Consider the following 23205-nt stretch of genomic DNA (forward strand, 5'->3'; position numbering starts at 1 on the left):
TTTGTTAGTAAACTGAGGTTGTCTCCCCCAGACCTACTTGCAAGTCACTCGCTCCCAGTTTGGAAGCACATTAGGAGACTTGCTGTGGATAGGGCATGGACCACCACTAGATGCAGACATTGCTCTGTCCACATTGCAGGGAGGTTGCCTATCGGCGAATAGAAGGGGGAATACTCAATGTTCTAAAAAAATTGAGACTCCTGGACTAAGAGGTTTATTCACTTGTGTGTTAATTTTGATGGTGTAAATGAGAATCTAAGCTGTTATCATGATCCCATCAGCAGAGAGAAATAAAAAAAGTTAACCCTCTCTCTGGGTTTTAAGTACAAAGACTGTGGCCTATTGAGTCCCCAGGGCAAATTAAGCAAGGCTTTTTGAAACTGAAATCAAGTGGCTTTGCAAAGCAAACAACCAAAATTTACCAAAGTCCGTTTTCCAGGCAAAATTGTCAGTTACAGTCCCTTATTCTATCAAGCTATCCTTAGTGAGGAAGAAAGAGTTAGTTATGTTCATTTTTGAGATAACCAATGTGAATAGTGGTTATTTTTTTCTGCTTTTGACAAAACTGAGAGAGATAAAAGAGATAATCTAGTGAAGGTGGGAAAATACGGCATTTGTTGACAATAGCAGCATACAAGGTGGCTGGTCAGTCATGGAAGATAAGCTGCCATAAACTCTATTGCTCCAGATGTGCCTAACATCCCAGGTTTGGCTGACCTGACCAGGTTTCTTTAGTTCAATGGTCCTTCCCAAGTTGGGCAGACTTGCACATCGCACTGTTGCTGTGCATTATAGTTGGTCTTAGGAGAAAAACCAAGAGACAGAATATGAGGAAGTTGGAGGACAGAAAGGAAAAGGACAGAACAGGTGACAGAGTAGGTTTTCACGTGTATCAGGCTGGGGTCCTTGCATGATCCAGTGGAGGTGATCAAACATCCTCACTTGCATAATGGTCTGGGTATACCAAAGTGGCTCACCAAAGAAGGACAATCTCAGGAGCCAGGCAGAAGCTTGTGAGCATTTCAGTAGCGAATCCCTCTGGAATCTGTTCTTCCATTTCCTTGTATGCACAGCAAGACAAAAACACACAAAAGAGAAGCAGCAAAGGCCAGGTCTACGCTAAGGGACAAACTTGATGTAAGTTATGCAACTCCAGCTCCATGAATTTGTGTAGCTAGAGATGATGTGCCATGCATTGATTTTCTGCATCATCCCCACAAAGGGAGCTCGATGGGAGAAACACGTCTGCTGACTTCCCTTATTCATCACAACTGTGAGGAGTACTGGGGTTAATGGTGGCACCCTGAGCTTTTGTTTAAGTGTGGCCCTAATAGGAGTGCTAAATAGAACCCCTGAAGATTGACCTCAGGGGAATCTATCCTGGTAACTATAGACAAACTCAAAGAGAGAAAATGCAGCTCATATCTGAAGCTGACTCTAAATTGCACCCTGATTGCTGGAGAAACCCAGTCACAACTCATGGTCTGGTCAGACACTCCAAAATCTGCCCAACTTATACCAGCAGTGGGTTGCTTAGGCCATTGCTTTTAGCTGCCTGTCTCATCATAGACTCATTGTAGTTTACAAAAGATTCAGTCTTGGCCTGTTGAGCCAGGCTCTTATTAAACAAAAGACAAAAAGAGAGTTAGGAAAGAGAAGAAAAATGAGGAAGAAAAGTGACACATGAAGGAGGGAGTGGATGCAAAAAAGCCCTGGCTAACATTCCTAGTGATCAGGAATCAACTAAAGCTGGTGGTGGTGGCAGTATCATTTAGGCCCCTCTCTCTAGCCCAGTCTGATCAGGATAATAAAGCCCAAAACTGTCATGGTAAATCCTGGACCCCCAGGAGCTGCCGGGAGGGCAGGGTGGGGAAGCTGGTGGCAATCTTGATGTTGGAGCTCACTGGTTTTGGTCCCACCCATCCTCCATATTTTGATCCACCCCCAAATCTCTTTGTTAAAGACTCCAGAAAGGGACAATAGGTGGAATAATCCATGCCCTAATTTTGTTTACCAGTAAACTTAGTTTATTATAAGTGATTTTGGCCCATTGATTTCCAGTTCCACACTCTTGTTCATTGGCAATGGTCTTAACACAGTCCTTGGTGGACTCAGCAGACATTTTTGTTCAGACTAATCTAGTCTGTCTTTACCTTTTTGTCTTTTTCGGAAACAACATAACAAAGCAATCTGGGCTGGACTTGTATTTGGAATAACTTAGACCACAAGTCTATGCACAATAACCCTTTGGAGTCTTTTTGAAGCAGCTGCTCTGCAATCACTAACCAAAGTCCTTTTCCGAGCAGACAAGTCCCTGATGGCAAGAACAAGTGAGGTAATGTGCATTTTAGTGTCATAGAAAGAGCAACATTGCATTTTATCCCTTTTAGAATAAAGGCTGTCCTTCATCTTTCATACAATTGCACTATTCCTTTGAAACCTATGTGATGACAAGCCCATGAACTAAAGGACAAGAACTGTGTTCAAACAGCTTTATACAGGATAAGCCACTTTCACTAAACTCCACTATTTTCGAAGGAAGCCATGAGTTAAATATTCTGTACACTGTAAAGTATTGCACCATAATTGCATCAAGTTACTATACCCATGAACTGACAAGTGTAACACTAATGACTGGTAAATTGGCACAAAATCTACTCTATTCCTGATGAGATAGTGTAACTAATGGCCTCATTATTCAGTCCAGTTGCTGTGTGTATTTCAAAAATTTTGTTGGATTAACATCACAGATGTTAGGGGCTACATTTGAAGACTTTATTGTAGTTAATCCATTAAAATTTATCTCTGCATAATGCAGCTGCTGCATAAAGTTGTTTGTCTCTCTGAAGCTTCCTGGGGTTGCCCAGGGTTGTGAGACACCTGGCTACTTTTTCCCTGAGTATGAAGAAGCTGAATCTGTCGGTGCTCTAATTCTGCTGTCCACAAGTAACATGAGCCTTTCACTCCCCACTGTCACTCTACAGGTTAGCAAGTGCCACATTTCAACCCTCGATTACTCCAAGACTCTCTTTCTGGAGTGTTGAATCCCTAGACCAGAGGGAGGCAAACTACAGCCCACCAGACCCTTTTGGCTGGGCCCTCAGCTCCCTCCTGGCCCCTCTCCTTCTGTCTCTCCTCCCCACAGCCTCAGGTCCCAAATCCTGGTTCCCAACAGCTCTGAGCAAGGCAGCTGCCGCTCTAGCCAAGCGATGCAGCTGAAGCACCACCAAACCCAGTGCTGTGGGTGGCATGTTTGGGGGCAGGGAGGAAGGATGGTCTGTAGTTAGTTGGGACAGGGAGTGGGGACTGGATTTGGGGACAGGATGTCCTAGGGAGGGCATGGATTTGGGGAGAGGGATGGGCGTTGGTTGGGGGCTGGGATCCCTGGCAGAAAGTCAGATGGATAGGAGAGGAGGAGTCTAGGGGTGTGATCAGGGGGTGAGGAGCTGGATAGAGGGCCAGAGCCAGACTATATTCAGCTATTGGGAGAGGCAGAGTCTTCTCTACCCAGCCCTTCAAACAATTTTTGAACAGGGATGTGGCCCTCAGGCTAAAATGTTTGCACATGTCTGCCATAGACACTCAACCCACTTCTTTCAAAGAAACAGTACACCCCTGCTCACCCCTTCCAGCTCAGATCACTGCTCCACTTAACACACAGAGCTTTGATATGCTTATGGTGAAATAATGTAATCCAGTTTATTTAACAAGCATGGACATTCCAGTCACAAACAAACATAGAGTAAAAATATTGAAGATAAATGGCTACATACAAAATAAAATAACAAACATCCTGGAGCCTAAGCTTCATTAATAAGATACACTCATATCTAATAAAGTGTTGCTCACTCCAAATTCCTGCAGTGCTTGGCAGCCAGACAGGCTGTGACCCTTCTTTCCTCAGACATGTATGTTCTCAGGTTGCCTCTTATATGAAAGATCCAATATGTCTCTTTGCAGGCCACGATATACCCTGACAATCTTCTGTCTTTATTCATAAACGGGATACCCCCTCTGCAGTTTGTTTCATCCTGTAGATTTCCTTCCTTGTAGTCTCTTGGTTTGAACCTGGCTTAATATGTAAGCAGTCATGCAGCATGAGGCACACAAAACCCAAGTGTGCAGACAGGGAGATCAGTGGCAATTCCCTGCTGACTGAAAAGAACATCTCCAAGTTCTGTTAGCTCCCGGTGAGCTGCCAAGACCTTAAAAGCAAAATTTTTAGTATAGATACATAACTCCTTAAATATTATCTGTACATACATTTGACTGTGCACCTTTGGAAGAGACCTCACATGTCACGGTTCAGTGAGCTGTGCTTCAGATATCTGACCCAAGGGGTCCTGGTAAAACCCTATTCACCTCTCTGTACACTTCATAGGTTGGGATCCAGGGCTCACTTAATCAAAGTCACTAATAATCCAAACAACTAATTCATGTGGAGGCTCTCAAAGTGTGCTTGATTGGCCACTTGTGGTCCTTGAAGAGTTGGCAAGTGCTGAGGTGCTGACCCTGCCTCCTGCTTCTAGCTGCTTTACAGATCTCCAAGTTCTTCATTACAAAGAAGTGCTTGGATGCCTCTTAAAGCAATGATTCACAAAGCAGAGATCACATTATCAACTGCACCACATGAGGAAGAGAAGAAATAGAAAAGGTGCAGAAAGTGGAGCCAACAGCTGAGCCTTGTAATCAAGGTCCAGATTCTCAAAGGTAGTTAAGCATCCAGACACTGTAAGGAAGTTGTATAATTGTGAATGGGGAAGGAGGTTCTCCACAAACAATATGTGTGTTTTAAGATATGGTCCACATTAAGGAAAAGTGATCCCTAGAGTTAATGTTTGTATATTACTTTTATAGTTAGCATGCCAGCCAAATTCCTTTACCCAAGAACAGTGATGTATACCACTTACTGGCTATGTCTACACTAGCTCAAAACTTCGAAATGGTCATGCAAGTGGCCATTTTGAAGATTACTAATGAAGTGCTGAAATACATACTCAACGCCTCATTACCTTGTGGGCTGCCACGGCACTTCAAAATTGATGCAGCTTGCTGCCGTGCGGCTCGTTCAGACAAAGATCCTTTTCAAAAGGACCCCAGGAACTTCAAAATCCTATCTGCTGATAGGAATAAGGGGATTTCAAAGTTCCTGGGGTCCTTTCAAAAAGGACTCCTGTCTGGATGAGCAGCGCGGCAGCGAGCTGCGGCAATTTTGAAGTGCTGCAACTGACCGCTTGCTAACGAGGCGCTGAATATGTATTTCAACAATTCATGATTAATCTTCGAAATGGCCATTTACATGGCCATTTCGAAGTTTTGGGCTAGTGTAAACACTGCCACTACCTTATTCTGCTGGTATGCCTAATTAAGTAATCTCAATCTGCGGGGTTACTCATGGAATACAGCCCCATTCACTGTGACTCTACGGAGCAGAATCTGGGTTTACAAGCAGGGTGTTAGACCAGCGACTGTAGTAGCAAACAGATCAGCCATTATCGACTCAGAAATCTCTCAAACACAGCCTTGAATATTAGAACCAGTTTTACTGCAAGTGGGAGAGTTGCTCAAGACAGCAGGATTACCTCCTTCTTATCACTGGATCTTTGCTTTCTCCCTTTATAGGGCTGCACAGAAGGGATGTAACTTGTCATCAGAAGTATGAGAAATTTAAGGAAGAGTTGTTGGTTTGGTACAAAGGTACAGCAGTTCATGTCTTTCCAGATCACACAATTTATGTATCTATAACCAAAATGAGACAGCCTTCACTCACGTCTTCCTCTTGGCAGTCACTCTGAAACAAGTAGGACATCTTCATATTACCCTCCTATTTGTGAGTCTGTTGATGGCTGATTAGCCCGGTTCTGGAGCTACAGGTCTTATCATAGAAAGAGCAGGTGTTGGTATCTGCTGGAGGGGCACAGGGCAGTTTTTGACACTATGTCCTTCTCCACCTTTCCCTGTCTGCACTGAAGTATGACCTCTTCAATTTCACCATCCCCTCATGGATTACTGTTCTCCACTAGGGACGGTCTTGGGCAAGGTTCCTCCAAGTGTTGACACCCATGCTGCACTTTTTCATGTGTGCCTTTAGCATGTCCTTATATTGCTTCCTCTGCCCCCCAACACTCCTCTGTCCTTCCTCCAACTCCCAAAACAGAATCTGTTTTGGGAGGTGCTGATGGGATATACGAACCACTTGACCAGTCCAACAAAGTTGTTAATGAATGATGATGGCTTCTGTCAATTGAAAAATGCCATAATTGAAGCTTGTGGAGAAACCAGTGGCTACCAGCCTAGGAAGCATCAGGCCTGGTTTGATGAGAACAATGTGGAAATTGAATGCCTGATTGAAGCAAAAGGAAAGACTTTAGGGCCTGGCAAAGTGACATCAACTGCACAACAAAGAGAGAAGCACATGTCAAGGCCAAGGTAAAAGTCCTAATCTAAAAAACCAGTGTTGGACTGAGAAAGCACGAGAACTCCAGCATCTTGCAGATATCAATGATACAAGAGGTTTCTCCAATGATACCAAAGCTGTTTATGGACTGAGAAACCATGGAATCAATCCCCTGAGATCAAAGGATGGTATCCAACTCTTGATAGACAATAAAGCCATTGTTTCTTGCTGGAGGGAGCACTATAATGAGCTCTTGAACTGACCCTCCACTGCGATCTTAGAATTCCTTGACCAAATCCCTCAGCAACCACCTAGGGATGATCTTGTGACAATTCCTGACAAGCCCAAGCTGCCCTCAAAGTGATGAAGTGCAACAAGGCAACCAGACTAGATGGAATCCCCATCAAAGTCTTCAAAGAAGGTGGGCAAGAGCTCTACAAACAACTCCACCTCCTGATTCTCAAGGTATGGGATAGGGAGCAGATGCTGTGAGATTTCAGAGACACACTGATTGTCAGTCTCTTCAAGCAGAGTGACAAGTTGGACTGTGGAAACTGTCATGGCATCTCCTTCCTGGCAAAGGCAGGGAAAATCTTAGCTCGAATCATTGCAAATCGACCTGTGCCACTTTCAGAAGAAATTCACTGAGAACCCAGTGTGGCTTCCATCCATTCTGAGGAACAGTGGACATGATCTTCACCACCCAGCAACTTCAAGAAAAATCTCATGAACAAAACCAAGCTTTGTGCATGACTTTTATCAACCTGGCCAAAGCATTCAGTTCAGTCATTTGTAGCAGCCTGTGGACCATCCTCTCAAAGATTGGCTGGCCCAAAAATTCATTAGCATCTTGAGGCTGCTTCATGGCAATATGACTGTCATATTATTGAGCAACAACAGATTCCAAGCTGACCCCTTTGAGATCAAAACTGGAATCAAACAAGGCTGCGTTCTTTCGAAAATGGAGTTTGCTTTCGAAAGAGCCGCATCTACACTGCTTTTCTTCTTTCAAAAGAAACTCTTTCAAAATAAGAATATGCAAATGAAGCACCAGATATGTCAATCTGCACCCATTTGCATTTTTGATTTCCCTCATTTGCATTCCTCTTTTGAAAGAGGAATGCAAGAGTAGAGACAGCCACAGTGCTTTAGAAGTCATTAGCCCCCTTTTCAATAGCACTGAGAAGCAAAGAAGTCAAATATTGGAAAGCAGATACTCCCCTGAAGCCAGCTAACAGCATTCTTATGTTTCATGGTTTGAGTTTCAGATAGCTAACCTTCCTTCAGGCCCCTATAACAAGTGCCCTTGGAAGGCAGGGCAACCACAACACCCAATTTTGTTGGTGGTGTTGATGTAGGAATGAAATTAAACTGACTGTTGGCCACCTACTGATGAAACTGAGGCTCAAACTACCTCACTTTCCCTCTCCCTCTCAGCTCCATAGACAGGAATTTTTTGGGGGTGCTTTTTTTGTAAATCTGGACTACTCCCCACCACAGTGGGCCCTGTCCTTCCCCTTCTTTCCCATCCCCCAGCTCTCCAGCTGTATCTGCACCTCCATCTCCCTCCAGCCAGCCTGGCCCTGCCCCTCTCCCTCAGCATCCCTGATGCTGATGGCCAAGCCTGTGTGCATGGGGACCCTTGATGCCCTACCCCTGTCCCCCCACACCTGCCCCACCAGCCAGGTCCTGGCTGCTGTGTAGCTGGGGCTTTTCTAGCTGCCCCCAGCCCCACACATGCACCAGGGCTCTCCTAATGTCGTGCAGGGAAGGGGAGCAGTATTCCCTCTAAGAACTTCCATCCTTGGATGGGTTAAATTTGCTTTTGTGTGGGCTAATTTTTTTCTGTGCAACACCTGTACTGAGGTAGTGTGTGGATGTGCACCACCAGTACAAACAAAAACCTAGATATAAATATATGCTGTAAACAGTCCGTAGGCGTGGAAAAAATATATTAAAATAAGGGATAATTAACCAGGAGCAATGTTAGTGAAATATATTTAATATGAAATATGAAATCAAATAAAAAGAAAATGAACACTGCTCTTGGAGTACATGTGTTATCATCCTTTCTAACAACTCAGGATAGTGAATGCACCAAAATGTACATTGTCCATACATAGCTCAGCTATAAGATACTAAACAAATCTACAGGTCAATTAGAAATACTCCAAAAACCTATGGGATGGAGTGTGGGAGGCTGAGGGTAGTGGGCTGGGGATGTGTGGGTGCAAGAGTTAAGGCTGGGGTGCATGAGGGGCTCAGGGCAGGGGGTTGCAATGTATGGGGTTGCAGGAGTTAGGGTAGGGTGCTGGGGTGTCAGGGTTCAGGAATAAGGGTTGGGAGGTGTGAGGGGCCCAGAGCAAGGCATCAGGGTTCATGAGGGACTCAGGGCAAGCTGTTGGGCAGGGGGCATACAGGAGGCAGGGCAGGGGGCTGGTGGTGAGAGTTAGGGTACAGAGTGTGCAGAGAGGTGGGTGGGAAATTACCTTGGGGCCAGGTTATGTTACCTGGCCACTGATTTTAGACCAGAGTGCTCTTTTGAGAAAATTATTTTTAAAAAGAGTCTGGATATCCAAGCATTTAAGGCTAAAGCTGAATGCTCAGATTGTTCATCTAAATGGCTATGAAAGGGTTTTTATAAATGTGATTTTATACGCTTCAGCCACAAACGAATGAAATATTTAAAGCAAATTTTAACCTAGGGTCCTGTAGACACACTAATGCGCAACTATTTTTGTCAGTAAATTCACAGGTGGCACATGCCTCTTAAATGCCTTAATTTCCACTTAATGTCTCTTTATCAGGTTTTATGTTATGCTAATAACAACGTAATAGTGAGTCTGACAAGCTGGAAGGCTTTTCTCTTTTAAGTTAACACAGCCACTTTCAGGGGAAGAACCATAACTCTGTGAGCTGTGAAAGCCCGTTGTGGGAGCCTTCAGACTGGTCAGAATAAGGATAGGAAGAGTGGAGTGATTGACCACTAAGACCAGGAGAAGCATTGCCTCCCACTGCCTCTTATACAGCTTCCCATGTCTGGGTGGGGGTGTTTTCTCACCCTTGTCACCACCACCCCCTTCACAGGCCTGAAGCTGCATCACATATATTAGTAACAGGGCCTAGAGGATAAATGTAAAAGGAGAAGTTCACTCCCAGGTGCAGTTTAGACCTGCTCAGTGGGTCCATGAAGGATGGCACTAAAGTGGCCCTTCACACCAATGATGCAATGTGGAAGTAGAATGTGCTCATATATTAGAATGCTAAGGATGTCTAGGGGTGAGTGTGTCCGTTGCAGGTAGTAAAAATGACAAAGGATCTTGGTGAGAGTGGTATATGCTTCAAATGACCAGGGATCACTCGGCTGTAACTCCTGGGGGCTGCCAAACAGGGATCCCATGACCTGAATAACTTATCTGTCTCCAGAGATGTTTGTCTCTCTGTTTCCTATATTACATAGCCCTAGACTGTGCACCCCAACTCACAGTGCTGTGCATTAAAACCCAGAAGTAGTCACTAGTTGGAGTGAGTGTTCACCAGTGTTCTAGTCTGCGATATGCACGTCCCCTGTGTTGTGCAGTTTTGCAAGGAATCTGTCACAGCACAGTGTGCAGATTGCCTTGCAAGAGACAGGTTTTGGCTCATCTTTGTACTCAGGGTAAACACCTGTTCCAAGAATCTCCATAGATAAAAGATTGTGGAAAGTTAAAAGCCAGGTCACAGCTGAGCTGATCTTTCCTCCATAGCCACATCCACTCACTCCAACTCAGTCATCGGTGCCACTATCCTGCCTCTCAACCAGGCCTGTGATCTGGGACTCATTCAATTTCTCCTGCTGTCTCCTCCCACAAAAGCAAGCCATCTACGAACACCACTGCTTCTCTGTCCATAGCACTTCCTTTATCCCACACAGCTCATTCAGGCCATTAGCCTCCAGGTTGATTATGGCAACCTTCTACTTTCTAGCTTCCTTCATATCAAGCGTAAAGTTTTGTCGTCATCTTCAGGACTTGTCATACTTCTTTCCCTCCCTATTTGTCTGCTCTTACCTGTAACAGTATCACCCTATGACCCTCTCTGCTCCATCAACAACGGCAGCCTTGAGGACCCATTCATCCACTCCTCCCATAAAGCTCTTTCACATGAAATGGACTTCTTTATTTGAGTCATAATACTATTACCCCCGTCTTCAGATCTCTTCCCAAGACCAAATACCTCTCCAGGACCACATCTGAAAGCCAGTGGAGGGAGGTCAACATTTATTTGTATAATTAAAAAAAGTGGAAATACTTTATAGGCAGAGCTAATAGTGATGCCTACAGCTGAAGTTTCCCAACAGCTTCCATTCTAAGACCCAGTTTTCAGATGTCTATGACTTTGCCAAATTTTAATAGTATGGGCTGAAACTCCTCATACAAGGTGTCTACATCAGGCTGAATTTTTGGCAAGTTTCAGCAAAAATGGTCCAGCCATTTCTAAAAACAAGATTACAGAGCAACATGTCGTTTGGTTCATGTAAATTCTGAAAACACTTCCCTGAGAAGTCTCAAGGCTAGGTCCTAGACATTCATTCAGCCTGAGACATGTATACCTCTTACTGTAATATATTTGGGGCAAGAAGGGGGGAAATGCAGTTATAGTATATAGGAACTGGGTGTTACCGCTTCAAATTTCTTGTGAGCTCTCTGTGTTCAGGAATTGGATAGGCTATAACAGTGGCCAATTTTCTGAAAGCCCCTTTACAAATTTGGGAACTGGGCCTTTCCTAATGAACAAGTCAATGGAAAGTCAGTGGGCAAGAGAGTGACTTGTAAAAGGCCGCTGACTGGATTTATCAAGTTTTCATTGCTCAGACAACTCAGCTGCAGTCACTTTGTGAGAGGCAAAAAGAGTCCCACTGATCTGATAACACTTCTCCCCTTGAAAATAAAATGGTTGAGCCCTACCAGGGACTCTAGCATGATATAAGGATTCCATACAGCTTTAAAATAGTTGAGCCCAAACTCCCTTTTTGTCCATATTTTCTGGTGACTGAGTGGGAGGGGGCAGGACAGCTTCTTCTACCTCCACTTTCAGGTAAAAATGAAAACAAAAATCGACTTCAAAACCAGGCCCAGGTTCATCTGCCTGCCCACTGAGCGCTACAGGAGATTAAATGTTAGGGCGACCATATCTCTCAGTCCCAGATATGGGGCAGGGAGATATGGGGAGAAGGGGTGTCTCCTCCCAGCTCCACCAAGACCCTGGGAACTGGCAAGGAGGCAGCAGCCACTGGCGCTCCACAGGAGCCTTGGGAAAGTGGCAGCTGCTGGCTCTTTCCCAGAGCCCCAGGGAAGCAGCAGCCACCCCTCCTCCCTCCTTCTCCACCACTTCCCCGAGGCTTGGGGAAGTGACTTCTGCCAGCAGCTGTATCTGCACAGCTGCTGGCGGAAAAGGTTGCGGGGGATGGCCCAAATACGGGACAATTCATCCCTTTTTAAAAATAAGTCGGATGTACGGGACCATCCCTCCCAATGTGGGACAGATAGTCATCCTGTTAAATGTAGTCCTCCATCCCTGTGGTTTACATAGCCTCCAACCTTTGCTGGGAGACTAGACAGGCCCAAGAGCTTTCTTTTTCCAGGGAGCTCTGACATCTCTGGTCACCGGTGGGTGGCTTTTTTCTTCACCGGTGAGTGGCTTTTTTCTGGGGCTTTTTCCCATCTTTGGACTCAGAAAGGCCTTTTTTTCTGGTTATGGGGCAGACTCTGCATCATTTTAATCAAGGTGAATTTTGCCACAGGCTTCAATAGGGATAGGTTGGACCCCACACAAGCATTCAGTCACTTTAGTATCTGCCATCACCTTGGGCTTGGAAGCTTGGAAAGCACGCTGTAAGTATAATGTTCTGGCCCAGCCCAAAGGTGATGACAGATCACTGACATTATCTGTGCAATACTGGAGGGAAAGGAGAGGCACCACTTTCAAAGACTCCTGGACTTCTTATTTACGACTGCAGAGCTGCAATTTCAAGGGTGTTTAGGTGAGAAATCACCATGACTATCTTCTTTGTGCAAATGACCCAAAATGTGTGGCAGCCCACCAAAGGCATTATCTACTAAGACGTACTGTGTTCAGAGATAAGGAAAGGCTTGTCTGCCGGTGATACAAGCCTAGTGCTGTTATACACATTACAGCTTTTTAAATATTCAAATAGTATCTGGGTGATGGGAAACAAAATGGTTTGCAGTGCAGTACTGCTGTCTTGCGTATGAGGGGCATAGGCAAAACGTAATGGGTGGCAATCTAAACTAAGAAAATGAGAGCCAATATCTCAGAGAAAGAAATAATCTGAAGTGCATGTGCTCAGGGGGACAGGGAAACATGGAAGCAATAATTCTGTAAGAGGCCTATGGAGTGAGAGTGAACTGCAAATTAGACACACGTGTTCAGTGTGACACATGGTTTCTTCAGAACAGTCCTGGACTGTATTTACCAGTCACACCACTGCCGGCCAAGTAGATAATAATGCCAGGCTCCAAGGCTCTGGATCAAACTCTTGTCTCATATTTTCAGTCTAAGGTTTAAGTACCACCTTCCAAATTGTACTGACAAATTGGAGGGTCTCAGAAAAGAATAACAGAAAGATAAGGGGATGGGGGAGGACTGAAATATTAAGAGAGCTAATTATCTATATCTTGGTTAATCGATAACTAAAGGAGGATTGGCTAACAGATTACAAATATTTGAAGAGCGTGAAGGCCAATTTGCAGGAGTATTTATGATGGGGTATAGTCTGAAAGGTGGCTAGCAGTAAAAGGATCAAGTTAAGATAAGGAAACCATAGGTTTGTATTAGGAAAATCTTCCTGAAGCATTGCTTTGTGGAATACCCTCCACATGCATGTCTGGAAGCACAGCTGCTTGATATTTTTGGAACTTGCCCATTAAGAACTATATTCGTAGATTTTTCAAAAGGCCAAAATAATCACTTTGTCCAAGCTCCTGTAGAAAACAGGCTTTACAATTTCATGCTGTAATTCCTGTTTCAAGTCCATAACTTCACTACAGCATATTTTTTAGAGACATCCAGTCTTAAAGACATCAAGTGATGGAGATTCCTTGTTAAATTGATCTAATTCAAGATTCCTTGTTACATTGATCTAATAGTTAATTACCTTCCCTGTTTGAAGTTTGCACTTCATTTCTAGTGTACATTTCATCCAGTTTCAGCTTCCAGTCAGCAGATCTCATTATGCCTTTTTTCCACTATAGGAAGAGTTCTAAAAAAGTATACTCTAAGGGAGAATCCTGCAGCGGCAGGGAATGGCCCTGCATGAGCTAATTTTGTCTTTTCCAGTTAAACCTCGATGAGCTATGCTGTGTGCAAACACTTCACTGGAAAGTATATACTCCTTCTAGAGATAATGCAGTCTGGGCCCCAATCTCCTGTGGAGCTGTCACAGCAATTTCCAATGCTCAGCACTGCTCAGAATCTCAGCCCTGCTAAGTTTACTGCTGAACAAATTATGGTTCAGCCTTGCAATTTACTCCCGTTTAGCTGAGCTGAAATGGACAGTGGGTTGGCTCATGCACGTAAGCAATATGTGTGGTGGTATGTTCAGTGACCAGTGAAAAGGGGAGACAGAGAAGAATTCAGATTGATAGATGTGCAGGATATTCTGCTTTTAATGTTGCCCTAATACAAAGCCAAATCCGTACATAGCTTTTTTTAGGTATGGATGGTATGTACCATAGGCCTGGGGAGGCTCAGCCTTGTCACCTCCTCCCCCACCACCTTTTATTTTTCCCAGAAGTGGCAGGGACTCAGCTCTGGCCAGCCGCCTGGAGCGCAGAGCTTTGCTGGCTGACAGCCAGCAGCTGCTTGGGCAGGCCTGGGGATCAGGCTGGCGCTAAGGCTGAGGTTGGGGCTCTTACATCTAAGGCAGGCAGGGGTAGTCTCAGGGCTCTGGGGATTGAAAGGCACCAGCCTTGGGAGGAAGGGGTGCAGTCAGGGGACTAGCAACCCCAAGAGGGGCGGTGTCCACCTGCTGCCAGGCCTGATGACAGAGGGGGCAAAAGGGGCAATTGCACAGGGGCCCCAACATTCAAAGGGTGCCAGAACTTTCATCAGTTGTTACTTAGGCAGCAGTGGCAGCCAGAGCCTAGGGGGATCATATCTCCCTGCCCCAAATACTGGACAGGGAAATATGCGGGGGGTGGGAGGGTGGCTCCTCCTGGCTCCACCAAACCCCAGGGAGCCCTGGGAAAGCAAAAGCTACTGGCCTGCCCTGGGAGCTCAGGGAAGCAGCAGCTGCCGGCCCCCCTGAGCCTGGGGAAATGGCATCCACCGTCCTTCCCCAGGAGCCCAGGGAAGCAGCAGCAGCCTCTCCCCTCCCCACCCCCGCCCTGAGCCCGGGGAAGGAGCATCCGCCAACCTGTCCCAGGAACCCGAGGAAGTGGCAGGGATGTGGCAGCCACTCACCCTCTCCCCACTTCCCTGAGGCTCAGGGAAGTGACTCCTGCCAGTAGGAGAAAAGATCACCATGGGAGGGCCCAAATATGGGACAATTAGTCACTTTTAAATAATAAGTTGGGACACCTTTTTTGGCATCCCAAATACGGGACCGTCCCCGCCTAATAGGGGACAGATGGGCACCCTTCCAGAGCCCTGGACACCTTTGAATTGCCAGTAGAGTGCCACTCCACGCAGATCTGAAGGCTGGCAGGCAAGGTGCACCACACTCTGGGCAGGACTAAGGTCTGTCTGGCCTCAATCCCACTCCCTCTGCCTGATGCTGTGCCACTTCTGGGGGCATAAGCTGCCCCCAGCACACCCCCCCCCTTGCTCTGGGGCCGATGGTAGCTGTCGGCCCAGACACCTGCTGCCACACAGAAGGGCACTGCTTTGTCTGCAGATCTAAGCATTACCTTACAAAGATATTTTCCAAATGAGATGACCCAAAGCAGCTGTAGAAGGCCACATGTCCCTCTGATACATTAGATATTTGTATTTTGCTGGCTATGGCTCTCTACAGTCAGAATAAAAGAAACAAAACAAAACACCACTTCTGTTCACTGCCTGTCCCCAATCAAATTTATTTCCCTCTGATTTTCAAGCAACATGCATTTTGCACCAGCCTGTTGTCTTATTCCTTGTGGTTCTACCACCAGAATCCTGCTGATTTGAATTTCCGTGTCATTTGCCTAAGTTATTTTCTATTTTACATCACTCAACAACTAAGACTCCCTAGATTCCGGACACTGCAAGTCAGATAGGAATTTCTGTTTGCTACTGAGCACTCTACTGACCTTCGGTGAGATTCCTGGAGTTTTAGCAATCAACTTAAAGCTGAGGAAGTCACTTGATCAATGCACACAAGTACATTACTGTAATTCTCTCCATCATGTGTGATCACTCGGAGATGGAGCTAGTCATTTAATACTACTGCTTGGGGTAATTGCTTTCAAACCTTTTGCTGCCTGACTGACATCATATGATCCAACAGCACATGATCAGCAGTTTAATACAGACTGTGGAGTGAGGCGTGCAAGAGAAGTTTTTAAAAATGGTGAGTACATGTCTCATTAGTGATGCCGCCTCTGTTGTGAAGGGTTTAGCTATAATATCATGCATTCAGATTGCCTACTATGGACTATTCAGTCTCTTACAGAAGTTGACCTTTTAATATAATTATAACTAGGCTGTGGCAAGCAACTAAAATCCATGTCCTACCTCACCATTGAAAAGAAAAGGAAAATTGTATACTTGCAAATTTAGCATCAGAAAAGCAAAGGATTGTATAGATTTAAATAACCATTTTGGGTTGTGCATTTGTACATTGACAATCTTCTATGATGCTAGTAGCATAAGTTTTGATAGTACTCTGCCAACTTTAGAGCTTAGCTACGACCTAGCTCCCCTGTCTATACCAAGTACACAAATATATAAAATTCCCTTATTCAAAAGGAATGCTAAGAATTCTTTTTTTCACTCGCCTTAGTATGTGTATATCCAGAGTAAGTCAATAAACCCAAAATATAGGTCATACGTCAGAATGTAAGTAGAGGGGAAAAAAAATTCTCTGCAATTCTTTATTGTAAAGGTAACTGCTTAGTTCATTTGAATAAAAAAGGCCTTCCTTTGTGTTACAGGGGTATAAAACACTCTTGTTATAATAATAGTTAAGATTCCTCTATTATGTAGACTAAATGAAAAATTGGTACTGACACCCTGATAAATATGCTGCTGAGACATATTTACATTTTGCACACTGAAACATAATTAATGATTATGAAAAGAGACTGTGAAAACGAAAACTTGCAGCTTTAATTAGAAGCATGATATAGGACAATGAAAAAAATTCCCAAAATATCTGTTGCAATGATGTGCAATTATTTTGCTTTAAAAATGGAAATAAAGAAAGCAGGATAGCAAACTTGTTTCTTTTTATACTGTTTCTTGTGATGCAGACTAATTTACCACAATTTGTGTTATATTATTGTAAAATGTTTAGGAAATACTAGTAAATCAGTTATTAACACTTGAGGTATATCAAATAGAAATGGTGACTGATTTTAAATAAATGGCAAGAATAACACTATTTCGTTACGTACACCCACCCACTCAAAAAACTAAAAAGAAAATTGAAGAAGTTTGGTAAAATAACCCACCATGAATCTTCTTGGTTAATAACTACACAAATCACATTAACAATCCTGATGAGTCTTTTTATCTTAAGAAAATGCACAATGAGGAAGCCATTTCTCCCAGTCCCACCACAATAACCAAAACCTTTTAAGGTGGTCAGGCAAGGTGTGGGAGGCAACAATTTGAATGAGTGGTAAAAAACTGTAAAAGGGATGAGAGACGCTGACCATAATACCTGTAATTCTAGAGTAAGTCAATAAAGCCAAAATGCATGTCAGAAGTCAGAATGTAAGCAGAAGGGATAAAATTTTCACTGTGCATGTACCTGTGTGGGGAAGAAGATAAGTGAGACTAGATAGAACTGCCTGGCACAGAAACCCCAAGGGGAGGGCAGGTGTCCGGGCTTCCCCAACCCCACCTTGGGGGGACACTGACATTCTGATTGAACCCAAGATCTTCACTCCAGAGTCTCCCCCATTGTTTTTAAAGCATCAGTAGTTCCCAGTCCATGGCCTGATGCTGATTTGGACGAGGACTTTGTGCCCAGCTAGACAGACAGATTTGTGGCAAGGGCATTGGATCCCTCCCTCTATCACTTCCCTTCCACTCTGTACTAACCAGCAATATCCCAGAGCTGCAGCCGTACCACCGTCTCGGCATCCCAGTTGAGCACCTTCAAGGCAAAGTCCACCCCAATGGTGGCTCGGTAGTGGGGGGAGAAGTTCTGGTGGACATAGCGCTTGATGATGCTGGTTTTGCCCACACCCAGATCACCGATCACCAGTAGCTTGTAGAGATGCTCTTTCTGACTAGGCTTCTGCATTTTCCCTGCTGCTGCAGCTGCTGCCTGACTGCATGCTCTGCTGGTGGGATCCTGACAGGCTGAGGAGGAGAGAGAAAGTGAAGAACCAGGCAGGGAATAAATGAGGGGAGGTGGAGGCTCCCTCCCCTAGCCCAGAAGCAGCAACGCCCAGACCCAGCAGCCAGTCCAACTGAAGGATGAAAGAAACATGAGAGCAAATCAAGCAGGGAAAGTCTCCTAACAAAGTTTCTTTGCAAAGTTTAGTGTGAGGTGTGTCTGAGGGGCGAGTAATACTACAGGGGCTAAAGAGTTTCAACAGAGGGTTATGCAACAGACACCCATTGCCATGGTTCATTGCTTGCTGTAGGGTGAGCCCCTCATGAGTGTGAATTAGATTCAAAGCAGTTTTTAAGGACACTCATCCTGCAATAATGGATATTTTCACTTTGTGTGTAGCAATAAGCATGCAACATACCAATCATTAAAAATAAAAGACAAAATTTCCTTTCAGACCATCAAAGCTGGGATAAGATCTGGTGTACACTTAGAAGTTGTAATAATGTACCTATGGTTACAGGTGCGGTGGCGGGGGGCATTTCTACAATTATTGTTAAGACAGTAAAGGTCGTCCTATGCATCCACTTATTCCAATATAAAGATGGTTTATTTTATTTCCTGTGCAGGAATAGTTATACCACTATTAGGTATCTTTATATTAATATCACTTCTTACACAGTCAGGGACTTTTACCACTTGAACTGTACTATAATAGTTAAAACGCTACACCATTTAAGAGTACACAAGTGCATAGTTGCTGAATGCAGCACAGAATGGATTTAGCAAAGATATCTTGTGTTCCTCTTCCCATTCATAGAACTGGAATTTCAAATGAAACATGTTGCACACCATTTTCAGCAGCGTTTGCCTGGAATACTGATAAAATGCACTCAGGAGAAACCGGATAGTAGTTGCTTTGTTTACCAAAATGAAAAGCCCCCACCGTGCAAAATATATGTATGTGCTTAATGCTTACATAATCAGATTAGGTCTAGACTAGAGGATTTTGTTGACAAAATGGCTATTTTGTCGACAAAAACTTTGGAGCATCCAGATTCCCAAGGGTATTCTGTCAACAACTGTACCCCACTCGCCACGAGGAAGAAAGCCTCTGTTGACAGGGATATGTCTACAAAAAGCCAGCCTGAATGTTCCGGGGGCCATTCTGTCAACAGAAAGGGCTTCTGGGACACCAGGAAACCCAGTCTGTTGTTCTTCCTGTTAGCCATTTTGCTGATAGAGCAGCTGGGCAGTCTGGCCACTCTCTGTCGACATAGCAGATCGCTCTTTGAACTCACTTTGCTATCTGGTCATGATGTGTCGACAGAAGTTTTGTCGCAAAATATCTTCAGACAAAAACTTCCGTCAACAAATTGCTGTATTCTTGACATAGTCTTAGAGTTATCCCATTTGCCTAGGCTGGGCAGCCCAGGCTTTCGTTTTGAGAACTTTCAGGTAAAGAATGCAAATCAAAATTTAGGAATTGTAGAACATTCATCAGGAACTAGAGAGACACAAGGAAAACTCTGTGTCCGGTAGTGCTAAGGAGAATAAGAAAGAATTTTTAAAAATATGTTAAAAACAAAAGGATCCTGGTCCATTACTAGATGAAAAGGGTAGAATTATCAATAGTAATGCAGACATTGCAGAACTGATCAGTAAATGCTTCTGTATTTGTGGAAAAACACATGCTATAATGTTAACATGTGGTGACAATAACGCTCATTACATTCCATTAGCATCACTGGAGGATGTTAAACGGAAAGTACTAAAGTCAGACAATTTTAAATCAACAGATCCAAATACTGTACATGAAAGAGTTTTAAAAGAGCTGCTGAGTTGCTCACTGAACTGTTCATATCACTTTTCAATAAGTCTGTGAGCACTGGGAAAGTTCTGGAACATGGGTCAGCAACATTTCTGAGGTGGAGTGCCGAAATTTGACCTTTTGACCTCTGTACAGTCCGAGGGCCAGTGATACTTTGTAAAGTCACTAATCGTCCTACTTACAACAGCTTCATTAATAAATAACTTAAGATGCAGAGCTTTACTATTTAGGTGGTGGTTGGCAGCATTAGCTGGTCTTTTGTTAATCCACAGGTGGCATGGCTTTGAGCAAGCTTCCAGTGGCATGGGGCAGAAGGGGTGGGTCCAAGGTCCTGTCTTGCTTGACAGTGAAAATTGGCTCACATGCCACTCTTGGCACTCATGCTGTGGGTTGCAGACCCCTGTTCTAGAAGACTAGAAGAAAGTGAATGGTGTGGCAGTATTTAGAAAGGGTAAAGGGGAGGAACTGGAATATTATAAGCCTGTCGGCCTGACATAGGTCCCAGTCCAGATAATGGAGGAGTTCATTAAGCCCAGTCCCCTTTTCTCACATAAATGTTTATGTAACCCTTCTGCCAGTCAGCACTGGCAACAATAAGGTCTGGGCTCAGTATCTAGGAGTTCCTTTCCAACAATTCAGCACAATACTGGGGCAAGCCTCCAACCCAATGATGTAGGACTGTTACACACTATCACTGCCAGGTGCTTCTGTCAGGCAATTCGTCCCCTCTCACAATCACAGAATCTCAATGTAGCAAACAAACTTCTAATAAAAGAGAGGAAACATTTTAAAAAGCAGTGCTGGGGTGGGGAGAACGGAACACAGAGTCACAGTTGCAAGACAGGATTCTATGGTAGATGGACCTTTGGTCTGACCTAACTTGGCTGTTCTAACATTCTTTAAGGGAAGTAAGGGAAGAAGTTCAGGAAAACACTACAAATGAGGTTCACGCACATAAATTACAAGCAAAAGCCCCACCCCCATGAGTAAGTTGGACAATGTCCTTTTCCCTTAGGTTCTTAAGTCCAGCAACCAAAAGTCTCTTTAATGTGCCCTGCCCTCCTCTGTACCTTACTCACCATTGCTGTCCTTGGTGAGTACAGACCTAGAGTTCTGAAGTTCATCTGCAGAGTTCACCCGTCACCATGAGTGGGAGGTGTAAGAATACACCTTTATCACTCCAATGCCTAGGTATTCGCTTGTCACTCCTCTTCAGTGGGAGACCTGCTGACCAACTGGTGCTCCATGACTTTCCACCAACCATCCTGCGGGTCAATTGCTACACCTCTCTGCCAGCTGCCTTGCTGGCCCATTGCCATACCTCTCGACCAGGCTATGCTCCAGTCCTCTCTACCAGCCACCCTGCTGGCTAGTCACCACATCTCTCTGCAGGGTTCCCCTCTGGTCTTCTCCAACAGATGCCTTGCAAGCCAACTACCACATCTCCAATCTGGCCACCCTGCCAGCTTATTGCCAATCGACCAGAATGTTTTGAGGTTTTACCACTTAACACACAGCTCAGCAATTTCTTTTGTTACAGAGGAATCTCACTGATGGTACACACTGGAAGTAGTTTGCACCAGAAACACTATCCCAAAGCAGGTCTAACACTTAGATCTAGGGACCAAGAGGTAGCTGTGTTAGTCCGTATTCTAACAAAACAAAACAGCAGTCATGTAGCACTTTAAAGAATAACAAAATAATTTATTAGGTGATGAGCTTTCATGGAACAGACCCACTTCTTCAGGTCTATAGAATTTCCAATCCAGACACAATTATATAGCACAGAGGTCCAATAAAACTGCAATAAAAACTGACAGTTCAAATACATAGACTTGAAGGAGAGGGTAAGAGGTGGAGGGTGTTAAGTGTCTTGCTTGAGATAATTATGAACATCAAAGGAAGGGAAGCAGTCCTTGTAATGTGTGAGATAATTGCTCTTTGTTCATACCAAGTGTTAATGTGTCAAATTTGAATATGAACCCCAGTACACAAATCTCCCTATATAATCTGCTTTTAAAGTCTCGTTGTAGGATGTGTACTCTCCGGTCTTTAAAGAATGGCCCACTACACTGAAATGCCCACTGACAGGCTTATGTGTATTGAGATTCCTAATGCTTGCTCTGTGTCCATTCCTTCTTTAGCAAAGTGTTTGCCCACTTTGTCTAATGTACATTGTAGAGGGACATTGCTGGTACATGTTGGCATATATAACATTGGTCGAGGTACAGGAGAATGAGCCCCGATCTTGTAATTACTGTGGTTAGGTCCAGTGATGGTATCCCCAGAATAAGTATGTGGACAAAGTTGGCAATGGGGTTTGATTTCAGCTCTGTGGTGTGTAACAGGAGCATAAATTGAATATAAATTAACTATTTCAGAAAACGGTAGAGAAAGGAAGGCTCAGATGCTAAGAACCTTAAGCAGATCCCACACCCACACACAAAGCACCTGTCCCCATCCTCTTTCCACTCACTGGGCTTTGGGACATTGGGACATAGGTCTCCTGCCTAGCAATCACCATTAGTTGAGGATGAGTCCCTCAGTGCCAAACAGTTCTGCTGTTCTTTATTCACATATAAAAGATAACATCTCATTACTCTTGCCCCAATAACAAGGGGACTGTGGATCCCGCAACAACCAGAAGTGATCATTTGGGCAAGCAATCCCATCATGCTGAGCACCTGGGCAGCATGGGTGTGCCCATGCACATTAGATCAGTTCCTGAAGTCCTCTTCAACAGCTTAGTACTAGATGTCAGTAGAGAATTCATTCAGACCCTGCTTTCATTTACTTTTAGGAAAAAATGTATGCCACACTTACACTATGGGTGAGTATCCTGGGAAATAGTGACTACGAAAAAGATTTGGGGTAGAGGAGTACATAATCAACTGCATATGAGCTCCTAGTACGATGGAAATGCTCCTTCTAATGGATCCCAATATGCCACTAGCCTTCTTGGCTACAAAGACACACTGTTGACTCAGATCCAGCCTCTCTTCCACTCTAATCTCCAGGTCCTTTTGTACTACACTGCTAATTAGTCAGTCATTTCTCAGACATAACAGTGCTTGGAATTCTTCCTTCCCGAGCACAGGACTGTGCACCTGTCTTTATTGAACCTCATCAGATTTCTTTTGGTCTAGTCCTCCAATTTATCTACACCACTCTGGAACAGGTGTCTGCAGCTTGCAGCTCTGAAGCTGCATGCCACTCTTTGAGGACTTCTTTGTGGCTCCCAACATTACAATTGCAAAGTAAAACAAAAAACAAACAAAAAACCCCTCCTGATTATGTTTGATAAATGGTGAATGTCTAAAAGGCCAACAATTAACAACTCATATCTAAATGGCAAATAATATGTGATCTCAAAACAAACACAGTTTGTCCTTTAATATGTGCAGTGTACTGTGGAATAAGACACTGTACCTGTGTTTTGATTGTGTTGCTAATAAAGTCTTGATTTTTGAAAAGGAAAAATAAGGTTGTGGC

The 23205-nt window shown here is 44.2% G+C and overlaps 1 protein-coding gene across 1 annotated transcript in view; it reads right to left on the bottom strand.

The window, feature by feature from the left end:
• The window catches only part of RAB38 (RAB38, member RAS oncogene family), a 43487-nt gene extending 25638 nt beyond the window's left edge, over positions 1–17849 (bottom strand). Inside the window, exon 1 of the mRNA XM_074981416.1 lies at positions 17645–17849. Within this exon, the coding sequence (XP_074837517.1) occupies positions 17645–17849 (205 nt within the window). The remainder of the gene's footprint in view (positions 1–17644) is intronic.
• Positions 17850–23205: the final 5356 nt, after the last annotated feature.

The sequence above is a fragment of the Carettochelys insculpta genome, chromosome 1, assembly GCF_033958435.1.
Source record: "Carettochelys insculpta isolate YL-2023 chromosome 1, ASM3395843v1, whole genome shotgun sequence".
NCBI lineage: Eukaryota > Metazoa > Chordata > Testudines > Carettochelyidae > Carettochelys > Carettochelys insculpta.